This window comes from Lethenteron reissneri, chromosome 25, assembly GCF_015708825.2.
Source record: "Lethenteron reissneri isolate LAM-NWPU_2019-01 chromosome 25, ASM1570882v1, whole genome shotgun sequence".
In the NCBI taxonomy this organism is placed as follows: domain Eukaryota; kingdom Metazoa; phylum Chordata; class Hyperoartia; order Petromyzontiformes; family Petromyzontidae; genus Lethenteron; species Lethenteron reissneri.
The window spans coordinates 13,720,910-13,736,471 of NC_083803.1; the positions used below are offsets into that span (position 1 = coordinate 13,720,910).

Below are 15,562 nucleotides of genomic sequence, written 5' to 3' on the forward strand. Positions count from 1 at the left end.
GCGGGAACTTGCAAAAACTGCGGTTTGATGAAAAAGAGAAAAAAAAGTGATTCCCCCAACACCCTATTCACTAGGCTACTACTTTAATGTAAAGAGTCATTTCTTATTACTTCCTATGATAAGCAAGCATACTACATCACAGAAAGTGCTGGGAATATTTAAGTTCTCATCTTGTTTTATTTCAGACCTTAACAAACAGATGGCTCAAACTTACAAAACATTGAGTCGAACAAGTTCTGTAGCTTTACAAAATGAATATGCTACAACTTCTGTAAAAATGAATAAATAAAATATAAAAAAATAAAATGTGTGCTTCCTGTTTTACAGAGGTAGCTATACAAAACAGACATCTTCTGTTAAAATAAGTGTTTTCAGTGCACAGTAACGTAAGCAATACAGTAACAGTACAGTCTTGCAGTAATGTAAATTTACATACTACTAACAAAAAAGTGCAATCTTACAACTGTAATGAGTGACGTCACTTCATAACGTTCCCATTGCAACAGGGGAAATGGCTGCGCTTGTGTGAAGTAAACGCAACATTTTTCAACTTTCTGCTAAGATATATGTGACTTTTTGCAACGAAAATGCGGGGATTATGAAATCATGCAAGCCCGCATATTTTGCGCGCGGAAATCTGCAATTTATGCGGCAAAAGTGCGGCGTATTTGAAAAAACGCGCCCTCCGCATAAATATGCGGACTTTGGCTGATTTTGCGTGGAATCTTGCGATCGCATAATCGCGTTTTTCTGGAGGGACTGCCTTTGGTTGATGCTGCCTCTTGCCCCCCCCCCCCGCCCATACCTCTATTAGCATCACCCTCTCCTGCCTTGGGGGCACCAAAGAAAAAAAAGAGACCCCCCCTCCACCAATGGGTAAAGGTAATACACATACTCTTTGGTTATTTCGGTAACGTCACGTAAGTAGAAATAAAATAAAACAAATCACGACGTTTCGATCGCAACACAAGCAATCTTCATCAGGTGGAACAACCACAGCAAGAAAAATGCTGAAGTAGGCGAGAGAGCTGCCGTGGAAAGAGGTAATACACATGTTATATTATTTATGTTGTTAATACTCAAATGATCATATGAAAGAACAAAGTCATACTTTTCTTAGTAAAAAAATGATTTTAAAAGGTTTTCACCTTGGCCCTGTGTACATGTACACCCCATGTGTTTATCCATTCCTGGATAAGCAACCTCCCCGTGCCGTTTTGTTGATCAGAGTTCTTTCGCCGTACTTCGCCACTGGTCAGTGTGTGGGGTGTGAAGGTGGGGAGCATAGTACTGTACAACAATGTCCCCCGCCCGCCCGCCTTACTCTCTAATGCTCACAGCGTACCCCTGCAGTAGCTGCTGACGCCTGTTCATAGATGGTGGTAGGCGATTGTGGAAATCGCCTTCCTCTCTCCGTTGGGGAATCCCGAGTCAAGTTTAACTTTTCAAAGCACGTCGTAAAACTCACCTATTTGTGCAGGCCTTCCCTATTTACTTAGGATGTCAAAAAAACACAGTACCCAAATTGTATTCATTGGCTTTTCCCGTTGTCTGATTTGATTGCTGTGCTATTATCATTCGCTTTTATCGTAGTTTGATTTTCATTGTCTGCATTTCGAGCCGTCGTTCTTGTTATTATCAGTGGCTTTGTATTTGTCTTTAATTTTATCTATATTCGTGAATAGTTTTTATTATTATTATTTTACGTACAGTACTTTGAGATATGTTGATATGACAGAGGCTTTATAAAATGGTGATTATTATTTTCCAAGCACTCCGGAGGATTGGGTTATAGGATCACACCATGTAGTTTTTGACCTTGACAGTCTGAAAATTGGGCACGTGTTCGGGTGGCAGACCTGGTCTTCACCTGAGGACGGCTGCTTGCGTTGTGGCCGAAACATCGTGAGAATTATTGTATTATGTTTTATTTGTATTGTTTTATTACTTCCCTTCTACGTGACTTTACCGAAAGAACCAAGAAGATGAATCCCTGCAGTCACGAAAGCTTTAAATCGAAAAATAAAAGGAATTGATCTGTACCGAGATCTGGCACCGACATTGTGTTCAACTTTATTTCAGTAGACTGCACCGTTTGCATAGACTTAAGCCAGATCGAGACGTACCTCTGTGATTGGTCTGTGGAAAAGGCTGACACTGTCTATACATAGCGCACTGAAAATGTGGATTGTCAGGTGTATGAAGTAATACGCTGTCGGGGAGAAACCCTGGTGTGGGTGTGGTACAGATTTGCATGACGTTCTACGAGTAAAAATGTCATCAAATAGGCTGCGTTATGCAGTTCTGAGCTGGCAAAATTGCACACTCTCTGGGTCATTCAGTTGTAAGAAATCGTTAATATTCACTAAAAAGTTCATTAGTAGCAGGATGAAAATTCACCGGGATTCCAAAGTAATTCCCACGACTGATATTCACATGCAAAGTTTAGTTTTGTTCACAATTCTATTGATGGCGTTCAGTGGTGGTGGACTGTACACTCGTAAAATACTGATCGCTTCACTGCTTTGCAGGAATGACTGAGGCACAATCAATCTTCACTGCAGTCACAGCTCTTGTCTCAGTGTATGGAGCAAGCTTCATTCTCCACATACCAGCTGGAGCTCGTTCAAGCGGCAATCCATGGATACTGTGGGTGTGAAATTCTCACATCTGCTTTTGTACATTTTTGTTCCATATTTTCGTTAACGACCGTGTTTCTGAGCCGTATGCCATCGCAAGTGATTCTCACCGATGAAACATAAAACGGTCATCTTTTTGATTATTGGTTTGTTACTTTTCATTATCAAGTTACGGTTTCCAAAGGCACTTCATCCCATTCACGTCTGGCTTGATTTCATTAATGCAATGTTGGTTAACTTCAGCGGCTGACCAAGTTTCATATTTTATCTGTTCTGCTTTTGTCAATTTGTTGACTGAGGTCACTCTTACCTTGGCATTTTCTCGTCTGGGAAAAAAAACCTCAAATGTAACCTGGAACTTGACATTTTTTGTGTTCCGCTTTTTAACTCTAATTTTTTTACCGAGTGCTGTTGTATTCGATGTTCAGTTTCACATCGCAGTCTCTTTGTGATACTTATTACTTTCGTCAATATGTATATTGACTTTTGTTCTCTGTTTACTTTCTTATACCACTCCACCCTCCCCCACCCCCTCCCCCCATGTTTATTTTTTAAGCATGTTTGTGTATGGGGCTAGATGTTAACTACCTTGCCTGGTAAGCACGGGGTCGTGGGTTGGATACTAACCCTAACGCATGTATTTTTGGAGTTTGCGTGTTCCCGTGGTCGCGTGGATTTTTTGTCCTGGTCTTTTAGAAACATGCGTTTAGAGTAATTGGCTGCTAAACATTTCCAGATGATAAGCCACTTCGTTGAGCTGTCATTCGTGGTCATGTCGCTTCTGAAAAATACCTTTATGTACTCTTAGTTATTTCGGTAAAGTCCCACCTGATGACGGAGACTTGTGTTGCCTCTGAAACGTCGTGATTTTTATTGTTTTATTTTAATTTTAATTTCATTTTTTACCTACGTGACTTTACCGAAAGAACTAAGAGTATGAATCCTTGCAGTCACGAAAGCTTTAAATCTAGAATTAATACCTATATACTCAGTGGGCCTTACCTGGTAAAATAAAAAATTGTTTCAATATTTTTGGTTTCGTTTGGGAATATTACGTTTCACTGTCAAGTTAAGGTTTTCAAAAGCACCTCAACCCACTGACATTTGCCTCAATTTCATTCATACATTTTTCTGACACTTGTCAATCGCTGTTCTAAGTACATATATGGGTGGTGACGTGGTCGGGCAAACGGTTATTTATGTGCCGCTTGTTGCAGAGATTCGCGCTTCGATTCCGGTTAATACCGCGGGTGTACTGACCATAAACTAAGCACCATCTGGCTCAGTGACATCATTCAACATTAGCAGGCCATTGCGTGCTTACACTGCAGTTAAATTTGCTTTTAATCCCCCACAAATTAATGAATTGGGAGAACACGAAAGAAAAATGTCCCCTAATGTGAAACTACTGCAGCACTGTTGTAACTACATAGCACCTTTCCGATAGGCTTGCGTGAATAGCAAATATAGGAATGATTTAATGTTATGTTCAGTTGTGTTTTACGACTGAGTCCCTCATATAGATTGGTTTGTGACAGCTTGGATGACTTCACCGCACTTGGGTTTAATCTTTTTGTTCAGCGCTGTCCTCTGAGTTTAATTTGAAGTGATATATTTGAACAATTAAGATGCAATGGTGACAATTGCATAAACCGTAGCAACGTTTACAAGTGTGTGGATTTGTGATGTACATTTGCCTTTAACGTGTAATAGCTATAATGAATTAATTAAACGTGCGAATAAAACAATTAAACATGAATGCATTTTTAATAATAAAATAGTAATAAATGATCATAAATTAAATAAGTTATTAAGACTGTTGACTAGTAAATTAATGAACAAGTAATACCTTTCATATCGAGGGCACTAATCTTTCCTACACCTTTTTTTACATCCATTACACTATTGTAATATTACAATTGCAATTATTTAAATTAACACCTTTATTTTTATTATTAATTTCATACATTGACATTTAATAACCTTTCACACGCTAGCATTTTTTTTGCGACCACCCATATATACAACAATTGACTATTTTCAGGAAATAGTCTCCCTGCTCTTCTGCTGGGTCGTCGTGCAAGAACACCAATACAAGGACTCCTCCACTTTCGACAATTCAACTTACGAACTTTCAGAGACCGTCACAGCCAGATTTGCTGCATCAAGTAAAGAGAAGTCCCAAGAGACCCCACCTTATGCAGCAAATCTGGCTGTGACGGTCCCACCTGATGACGGAGACTTGTGTTGCCTCCAAAACGTTGTGATTTTATTGTTTTATTTTTATAAATTTTTATTTCATTTTTTACCTACGTGACTTTACCGAAAGAACTAAGAGTATCATAGCAATACCTGCTTCGGTGTGTAAACATCACCACTGGGGAGACAAAGGCAGCAGGGTGTGGTGCTGGCCACCCCAACCCCTCGTGTGCCGTTGTCAGCCTTCATAAACACTGCTCTCTAACAGTACTTGCCCCAACAGCCTGTTAAGGCTACATGGGGGAATCTTTGTCTTTGTTGTGTGTGTCTGTGCGTGTATACGGGTATTTTGTGCCCATCATACACTCCACCCCCACAACTTTCAATTGGTGATGGGGCAGCTGTGAAGAGAGTGGAGAGTTTGCCATACCTGGGCAGTGTGCTCATGACCGGTTCATTCCGTATCATTTAAGTGACATTATCTTTTCATCGGTTATGTAACGCTGTGTGGTAGCAAACAGATATGTCGCTCCACACTAAGTTCCGGGTCTTCTCGGCCACGGTCATGCCCTCCCTTCTTTACGCTTGCAAAACGTGGGCAACCCGAATGGAACATCTTCAACGACTGAAAACATTTAAGCAAGGACGCTAGGGGCCACCCATTGAGTAGGTACGCCAAAATCTGTCAAAACTTGACTACCCCCCCCCTCCCTCCCTGTACGCACGCGTACTTTTACACCCCCCACCCCCCACCTGCGTACATACGTACGCTTGACGCATCCGAATCCGATAGAACGACCGATATTTAATCCACGCAGAAACGATCAAGGTCCACCGCCGGCTGCATTAAATAAATGAGTTGTGTACCTTTAACAAGTTTGTCTTGTGTCCGCTAGGTTCAAACGCCGACTTAACCCGGTCGAACAGGTGACGTGTTATTCATGATCCTGGCTGAAGTCGACGGACTTGATGCAGCATCGCCAGCCAATATTTTGTGGCAACGCATCAGATGCAGCTGAAATCAATGATTGTAGGTGCTAAAGCTTCAACGTCAGCGGAGGATATCTCAGGCACTTCAAGCGTTGGCGAGCTTCTGCTCGCCAACGCTTGACTTGCTAGATCAGCAGCAACATTTTCATACGTAGTGTCATCCCACTTTATTTTCTCCCATAACCGATTCGTTTATTTTTGTTGTTCTTGTTTACTAGCTTGCGGCCTTGCTTTACACACAGCTTTGTACAAACAGTTATATACTTGACCGTGTTATCCATCCTGACTGGTTATTCAAAAACACGCGTCTATTTTGATCTTCAAACAATTAAAACTCGGTGAACTCGTCTCAATATAAAGTGCGTCGACTGAACATCTGCTGTAAGAGTAGACCGATGTACAGACGAGTGTTAGTACTGAAGTCCAGGCCGCAGCAGCAGCAGCACAGTGGCAGCTAAAATCTTGAGCCAGTGGCAGTCTGCAGTGAGGCCAGATTCAAGGATGTGTGATCCATGGGTCAGGCCGCCAAACTATGTCAGACTCCCTGCTGAGCTGCGTGACAGCTAGCAGTCAGGGGTACGGTGGCGTACAAGTGACACCTCTCCCACAGTCCTACTTCTCCTGAAGAAACTAAACTGTGGCTCATTTGAAGGCCAACGGAGACAAATTATTATCGAGGCTTCACCCCGCCCCCCTATCCGTTTCCTATGCGTACATTGTCCGTAGACACCCCATATGCAAGCGGACGCATTTGGGTTACCTCCCCTCCCCCCTCCATGCGTACGTACTGAATGGATGGCCCCTTACTGGGCAGTTGGAGACAGTCGCCCTCCAGCAACAACGAAGGGCAGAGGAGCGACGCTCACAACAACGAGCGGAACGCCAGGCGGCTAAAACACAGCAGTTGACACGGTCGGGGCACAGGTGGTGCATCAGGCAGTCATCTCAGTTAGTCGACCCATGGCACCTGCTGGGTCTGTCCCGTGACCTCCTGGCAGCGGGCGTTCGACACTTCACGTGGCCTTAACGTGCACATAGCCTGGCACAGGCGTCGTGGAGACGTCACCGCCACTTAGTGGCGAATGGCGGTTGTTGTTCTTGTGTATGGGTACGCGCGTGCCCCGTGTATGTGAGTGCAATTGTGGTGACTTATTGCACCCCTTCCGACTACAATCTATTATCAGAACCCAAGGTAAGTGGGAAAAAAAATCTGTTTTCGTTACTTTAGTTAGTTTTATTTACAATGCAGTTTTTACGTACAGTGTTACATGCAAATGTACAATATTTGTTTTTAATAACGAGTTTATCAATGCTTCTCTATTTGTTGAACCGTAGCACATTTCATAACACCGATCTTTTGGCAATTAAAGTGCATCATTGTGTTCGGGCTTACGAACCGTTCGACTTACGAACGGGCTTAAGAAATCAATGATGTTCGTAAGTCGAGGACCGGCTGTAATGAGTATAAAAAAATCACCCAATATCTATCCACTGTTAGATGAGGGCCTCCCCAATACCTCTTCAGAGGTCTCTGCAAATGAGCTGATTTCATTGCTGCACACCCATGGTGGAAGTCATTGAGGAACATTTAACAACTGAATAAAGAAAGCTGTGAAGGTTGGTCGAAGATGAAACAGCAAAATCAAAGTCAAATACGACACGATTGCTCAAACTGTTGAGCATATATATTTTAAGTATAACTGGAAAGCTTATTAGAGTATATGTAAACCTAGCACAATATTGAAAGGTCAACCGGCATGAGGACAACTCAAATAACAAGGCAGCTGAGAGTAAGTACGCCCACGTTTCGCCAACTGACTTTAATAATAAAAAAGACACGTACTGCTTTTCCTACAGAAGTAATGCGCCTTAAATGAACACAAATGCTCGCACACTCGAGTGTGTGTGTGTGCGCACACACGTGTGATGTGAATGGGCGTGGCGTTTCCGATCGTCAGAAATGTGGTTTGTTGGGTTTTAAGAAATTGTCATGTCATGAGCCACTATAAGAGCCCCGTGCCAGTGGTCAAGGCTCATCGAGAAAGGCGTTGGGGGCTCGCGTGCTACAGGCATAGACAAGAGCGTCGTCACCATGAGGCTCATTGCCAGCCTTCTCACCTGCTTCCTCCTGGGTGAGTCACCGGCACTTTCCAGCTGAAATGTATCATCGCCTGTGCTTTGGGATGCGATGTGGCTTCATTTGAATAATGAAGAATAGAAAATGTGTTCAACTTTACGATTATTTCTTTTGTTTATTTTTCAGTTGGCGATGTGCAGGGCAACTGGGAGGGTTCATTGCAACGGGTGTTGAGCTATCCAGGCACCTGCCACAAACAGCTGCAGGGCTCGGGTTACTTAACCATACCCTACAACGAGAGTTGCCTCTACACGATGAACGTTGACGCAGATGAAGTGGTCAGCCTCTCTCTGAATTACTTGTAAGCAGTGTTACATTTTTGAAATCTCTTGTTTTTATGAAGGGAATTAAGCGGAAGAAGATACGCGCAGTACAACGGAGGAGATGCAGTATGGTATAGTTGGGTGGATAGGCAAATGAGGGGACACATTCAGGAGGGTCGTAATCGTGCAACGCTAAGCCAATGGACCGTGTTTGGTACGGTCAATTTTACTATGCACAGCAGGAGAGTTGTGATAAAGTTAGCATCAGAAACAGCATCAACATATCTTTGTTCATAATCAACGTTTTTGGGTATAAATAAAGCGATCTAAACCCAAAAACCTTGATTATGAATATCTTTGCTATTTATACAATTAAGATACCATCGTGAAGAAGAGACGTGCATGAATGCAGTCAAATCAGACTGTTTTAAATCGTCACAACTGGTGAAATAATAGCCCAAACTGTCAGAGCTGATGGGTAAATGTTGGTTGGGACACGGAAGACTTGGGAATGGTGGGGGGAGGGAGGGGTCAGTGAAGAGGTGTTGAGCTTCTCCCTAGCGATGTGACAGAATAAAATGAATCCGCGACAGAATGAATAATACATCACATTTTCAGGCCCAAATGTGGAGACATTGGGCGTGGCTTTGCCCAGGTAAGGAATATACTGCATCGGGAATTGACGATACAAAGTTGGATTAAACGGGAATCGTCGAGATTGTTAACGATCCAAAGCTCGATCACTGCTCGATAACTTCTCAAAGACAAACCCCTCCCTCCTCCCCATGGACACATGTATTGAACATGTCATAGCTTGATTACTGTTCGATTCCATCGATGCAAGTATTCAAAATTACAAAACTCGATCCATGCTCGAACACATAGACATGTGTATAAAAACCAGGGGCGGTTTCTTCATTAGGGCGATTGGGCGACGCACCACCAATGTCATTCAACCACAGAGTCACGCTAGCCGTGACTGTGCCTCTGGATATAGTCCAATCAGCGTCATGTCAAGTTCTGTGGAGTACCGCCTCTTTTTGGGCGATTTCACTCCGGCTGAGAATCGCCCCGAGTGGCCCCATAGACTTACATTCAAAGATGTTTTGTTTCGAACGGGGGGCGCTGCAATGCATTCTCTATGGCTTCCGGGAGGGCTCGCACTAACGTGCTTACGTCATCATACGTAAGCACGTTTCAGTCAACAATATAATTTGTCGCCACCTAGTGGAATCTTTAATAAAATAAACTTGAGTGGATTGTATTAATAGTGAGTATAGAAACAAACAAGATGTATTGTAAGAGTCACTTTATTTTTCATTAATATTAAAGAAGTGAAGTTGCCTTTATATGCTTAAGCTGTTAATTTATCCATTGCATGGGTGGACCTTATCCTTATCAATCATCCAGACATTTGCCCCCCCTGAGAGATTTTGCAGGAGCCGCCACTGATAAAAACGATGTCATAGCTCGATCACTGTTCAAATATCGCTCGAACACGTAGACACACTCAAGCCATTTTTAAAGAATCAAGATACTGCTGAGCAATACAGACATTGCATCTGAAATATATACCGTCTATACTGGCTAGGTACGGGTGGCAATCTGACACACCACATGGACGTGGAGGGTTATGTTTATATTTTGTTGTCCACAGTTTTCCCTACTGCCTGAACAACACCACTGGAGTGAGCGTGCATGATGGACCAGACAATATGGCACCCATTTTATCCACGTTTTCCTGCGGCTATAATACTGCAGGCCTCGTGTCAACAAACTCAACCCTCTCTGTATACTACTTCCAAAGTAGCAACAATTATTCCTTATCATACGTCTACATCTCATTCTATGCATCACCTGGTGGGTACCACACACACACACACACACTGACACTTGTTGGGTAATGTTATTCAATCATTCATGCTCGAAGTTTGAGTCAGATCAAAGTCCACAAAGATATTTTTAATTAATTAACACTGGAATAAGCCCATTGAAGTCCTGGCAAAAACCTCGTGAAATTAAGTCAATAAAATAATTTACACAACAAGGTGAGAGTGAGTGAAATTTTATTAACTACAGTCAATTCAATGATCTAATTTTGCAAGTGTAAGCCAGACATTATGCTTGTTTACTCAGGAAAACCTCGCTGAGTCTCATTAATCCATTGAGAAGGGTCCTGTAAAGTTTTTTGCATGGGGGGATGATTGCTGTGTAGATTCCAAATGAGTAATTTGCGGAGTACATTTTCAAACTTGTACCATGACGGTGGCACCACAGAATGGCCTACTCTTACGAATAGCATCACTGGATCATTAATGTCCGCTGTGAACCAGACAGGTGTGCATTTTATTGTTAATGCACCCGCAGTAATAACTAGGGTGGCCACTGGAGTCGAACTGTGGATCTCTGCAACAAGCACCGATCACGCTACCACTAGCCCATGGTAATCAAACTTATTTATAGCAGCTTTTAAAAAAGTTCGTATGTTACGCTTGGAATAACACACCTGTTGGCCAATGAGTTGGAGGTATTATTTTTTTTCAGGACATTGTGCATCATTATATGCAAATATGCATAGATTTTTTTCCACAGTTGAACATTTCACGTTTTGAACATAGAGAGTTAATTCGGGGTGTAGGTGTTCTATTGTATGCAAAGGTGTCCGCCAGAATTTTGGTTCTCACCTCGTATCCTTTTGACACACTGATTTTCTGCCAAGTAACATTACCAAACAAAGACAAATCTTAATCATTCGGCATCACCTTACAAGTTTGAAGACTTACGCGTGAGCATTTTCGAGATAAACTTGACAAACATGTGTATATTGGTATAAGAAGTACAGTTTATGTAAGAAGTGTTCCTGCTAACATTGTGCTTTGTTTCTCAGCTTCCTCAAGGTGTGGGGGGAGGCTGGATGCTCAAAATATGATGCTGACATCTCCAAACTACCCACACAACTATGAGTACAACTCCAGTTGCACTTGGGAAGTCTACGCTCCACCCGGATCTGTTATTTATCTATATATCAATGATTTTGAGTGAGTATGGAGTGTGCCATGAGAATATCAATCCTACGGACATTGCAACATAATTATCTGTGGACAATTTGTGCTTTAAAAATAATTCCTGCCACAACTGTGCGATATTTAAAACCGATAAAGATTACGATTCCCTCTTGGCTGATTTGCTCTAACTTGTCACCCTGAATTGTCACAATTGATCAAATTTCAGGGGGCGGATGAGTGAGGGAGAATTGTTGTATGCTCACTTATTTGGCTGGGATGACTTAAATTCTTAAATAAATTACACGACTTTCATGAATCATACTTAGATGCTCAAATGACATTTCAGCAGGGTCATGTTACATTTCGCCACCTCAAAGTTGTTTTGGTATTTTGGGTTTTAGTGTGACATAACTCATGAACATTTTAGCCATCACCATGATGCACATTAAATATATTTAATGGAAATGATGCTTCGCATTCAATGTTGGTCAAATAATAGGGGAAGCTCCCCCATTGTTCAGTCTGCATACTTTCTATCTACAGAAACTCCAATCTTGATTTGAAGCTTTCGTGACTACAGGAATCCATACTCTTTGGTTCTTTCGGTAAAGTCACGTGGGTAGAAAATAAAATAAATCACGACGTTTCGGGCGCAACACAAGCGTCCGTCATCGCTTTCCCACCTGATGACGGACGCTTGTGTTGCGCCCGAAACGTCGTGATTTATTTTATTTTTACCTACGTGACTTTACCGAAAGAACCAAAGAGTAGGCATAAACTCCACCAATACATATAGAATTGAACCAGAATGAACTAAATTGACTAAAAAGGAAGAAACTATTTTCGGAATTGATTCCTAAATGGACAGGGAATTATTGTCGGCTTCCAGCTCCTGCCACTTTGGGTTATATCACTTTCATCTTCTTGGTTCTTTTGGTAAAGTCACGTAGAAGGTAGGTAATAAAATAATAAAACATAATACAATATTTTATTATTTATAAAATAATAAAAATAAAACATAATAAAATATTTTATTATAAATAATAATATTTAATTATAATTAATAAAATATTTTATTATGTTTTATTTTTATTATTTTATAAATAACTAGCAGAAGTACCCGGCGTTGCCCGGGTGAAAAAGATATTTCTTAATAACCTTACATATATACACAGATGGGCTGCTACCCCTGCCCCCCCCCCCAGCCACGATCTCCTCGGCCGCTGTGCAGTAATATGTACGGCCTATAGTGTGGTGGGGTGTCGAGGCCTAGTAGCGTGCAGAGCCTCCGGCCTCGCCTAAATTGCCCACCCGGCTGAGGCTGGGTACGGGTGCCGTCCCCCCCCCCCCCCCCGCGCTACAATAATACTGTCTAATCGCTATAATTTTATTATCTACCGACCCTATAATAGTAATTGCACACATTGGGGTGGGAGAGGAGTGAAGAGGACGTGAAACTTTGATGAATTTACCTCAGTCGCGTGTTAATGCGTGCGCATATTTTTTACGGGAATTAAAAATGGCGTCCACCCCGCAGCGAATGCGTCGCTACCCGTTGCCAGGGGCAACCGCCGTGGAAAACCAAACGGACCAATCGTGTCTCGCAAATCCCTCACATTTCATCCAATGAAACTGCGTATGGTCCGGCGACACACAGACAGACAGACACACACACAGACACACACACAGACAGACAGACAGATTTGCGATTTTATATATATAGATAAAATATTTTCTTATGTTTTATTTTTATTATTTTATTACTTCCCTTCTACGTGACTTTACCGAAAGAACCAAGAAGATGAATCCCTGCAGTCACGAAAGCTTTAAATCGAAAATTATATCACTTTATTGATCAATTTCTTGTCGCTCAGGGTACTGGATGAGCCCGGGGCTGATAGAACTCGCAGTCACAACCGGCAGTGCGACCACGACAGCCTCACCGTCCTGGAGAATGACAAAGGAAGCAGCTCGGTGGTGACTCGTCTTTGTGGGATCCTGCCAGCCAGCCAAGTGTCCACCACTGGCAACATGACCCTGCAATTCACCTCGGATGGCTCGGGGAATGGAAGGGGGTTTAGCCTTAGCTTATACCGTAACGGTAAGAGGCTCGGTGGCTATAGTCTCTAAAATGTTGGCGAGTGCACGGAGGCATTAGGAGACCCTTTATGATCTCCTACTTGGTCTCCGTGAGCGCGATGTGCTTGGCTATTTAGTAAAGAGGGGAGGAGTCTGTGGATGTAGGGTCATATCCCTTTTCTGTAGGTATGTATGTATGTTGAACCTGTTTCGCACTGTATGAAGCCCAACGTGCTAAGTGGAGGTGCGGGCGTATTTTCTAAAATCTTAGTGCTTCAAATACACAAGAGTTGCCTATCTCAACAATGCTTTTTGGGTTCTGTATTTCACCAGCTAATTCTATCCTTTTAAATGGTCTGGTTATCAGCATAGGTAACCGTGCCCCACTAATGGCGTGCAAAAGTGACTCAAAAGAGTAGGGCACGGGCAATATAGGGGTAAAAGTGCACGAGGCTTGAAGTCAACCGGTATCCATCTGTTTAGCTGTTTCACCTGCTGATTCTAAGTCCCGCCACAGCCAGGAAAGTGAGTTAAGGTTGGGCTATTTACAGTGAAAAACTGACCACCACACAATGCTCATCCTGCCCTATTGGAAAAGTGGCAGAGTAAAGTATTGGGAAACTTAACACATAGGTTTTTGCAGCCTATATTATGATTCATGCTTGAATTTTGGGTTAGGGCACGTGATGATTTGGCAAATTATTTGTTAAGACCCTCAGCCCGACACAGCCAAAAAAAACGAGTGATCACACGCACGAGCATTTATTGTGCCAATTATACTTTTTTCAGCTCAACGTTAAATTGAATTCTCACAAGTAAATGTAGAAATTAGATACGGTGTATTTGATACTGCATCAAATATCATCAGGAGAAGATCCAGGATGTCAATACAAATCTAGGAAGTCTGAATTTTTTACTTCGTTGAGTTTTTGTTTTTCTTCCTGACTCTCACTTGCTCGTGGGCTGAAACAATCATAGTTGGTGCGTTAAATGCTCGTACACCACGCGACAATCTCATTGGCTTGGCTGTGGTCGGGTGATGGATGGTCTTAACGACGCAATTTTTTTGTCAGATCATTATCTTGCCCAGCCTGAAAACATCTATTACGGATAAAAGTTTTAGGCAACCTGGAACTGGTGAATATCTCCAAGGCCACAGCTGCACGATTCGCACAAACCTTGACAATGCAGCTGGTGACTTGATGGTGGGGTTGATGATCACCATGATAGTGTGCACTGTATTGCCCATGTAAGCAGTAGAGCAAGGAAGTCACTACTCGAAATGCGGTATGGTGGCCTTACAAATAATGGATGAGATGAAACGGTCAGTCTTGTAGACAGAGTCCTCAACATGGATAGTGGCATCAAGGAGTGACGTTCACGAGCACAGTGATAATGGTGGTGCCGATAGGAGAGTAAGGAGGTGCATAACTGCCAGTAAGTGAATCGAGTGAATCGGTGAGTGATGTTCACGAGAACAGTGACCATGTGACTAGCGATAGCAGAGTGATGAGGTGAATGACGGGAGTACATTTTTAGTGCGTGTGTTCTTGCCGCAGTCTTACTCTTGATAAAAAATCCCAATGAAGGGGTTTTGTTTTTAACTCATTTATCGTTTAATGTTTCTTTCATTCTGTCTGACGCCTCTCGTTGCCCACAAAATCAGAGAACGTCTGTGGAGGAACACTGGAAGGTACTAATGGTACTTTTGGCAGCAACTACAGTTATCAGTCCTGTTATTGGCATATCACTGTCCCCGAAGGAAGCGTCGTCCACATCAATGCATCATCAAATTGCAGGTAAAGATCACTGCCTTAGTAGTCTGTGTGCTTGGCAGATTGTGGAGGAGCGGTCGAGTGGGAAGTGGGGGGGCAGAGGCGGTGTATGTGTCGTTTTTTTAAGTATGGTATAGTGACAGACAGGCGCATGCATGACAGGGCACAACAGTCTGGGCCCCTTCATTCCGACCAAAAGCCAATAAATAAAATCCGTGCCTGCATCCCCTATTTGCTGTATTAATGTAAAGTGCAGTGGAATTATCCGTGTTTTGAGAATTCACGAGCTGAGATTCTACTTGTGGATGTGTGGCATTCTGAATATGGGACATTTACACAAGTTACATCGAATGTGGTTATTGTTACTTATTCCACACTATTCATGATGCTTAAAATGGTTTCAGACTGACAAAGCCATGGCAGTGGAATGAACTGTCTTGCTCGTCGGGAATATAACAAGAAACTTTTATTTCGA

General features: G+C 42.5%; 1 protein-coding gene and 1 long non-coding RNA gene across 2 annotated transcripts in view; both read left to right on the forward strand.

Moving 5' to 3' along the window:
* Window positions 1-502: 502 nt before the first annotated feature.
* Window positions 503-4,628, forward strand: LOC133347277 (uncharacterized). Its single transcript, XR_009755698.1, has 3 exons — window positions 503-530; window positions 815-1,043; window positions 2,532-4,628. It is a non-coding gene; the product is annotated as an uncharacterized LOC133347277 (long non-coding RNA).
* A 3,173-nt stretch (window positions 4,629-7,801) lies between these two features.
* LOC133347276 (cubilin-like) overlaps window positions 7,802-15,562 on the forward strand; it is a 37,228-nt gene continuing 29,467 nt past the window's right edge. Inside the window, exons 1-6 of the mRNA XM_061559407.1 lie at window positions 7,802-7,960; window positions 8,092-8,266; window positions 9,886-10,088; window positions 11,116-11,266; window positions 13,108-13,334; window positions 14,979-15,111. Of these exons, the coding sequence (XP_061415391.1) occupies window positions 7,921-7,960; window positions 8,092-8,266; window positions 9,886-10,088; window positions 11,116-11,266; window positions 13,108-13,334; window positions 14,979-15,111 (929 nt within the window). The 5' untranslated portion in view covers window positions 7,802-7,920. The remainder of the gene's footprint in view (window positions 7,961-8,091; window positions 8,267-9,885; window positions 10,089-11,115; window positions 11,267-13,107; window positions 13,335-14,978; window positions 15,112-15,562) is intronic.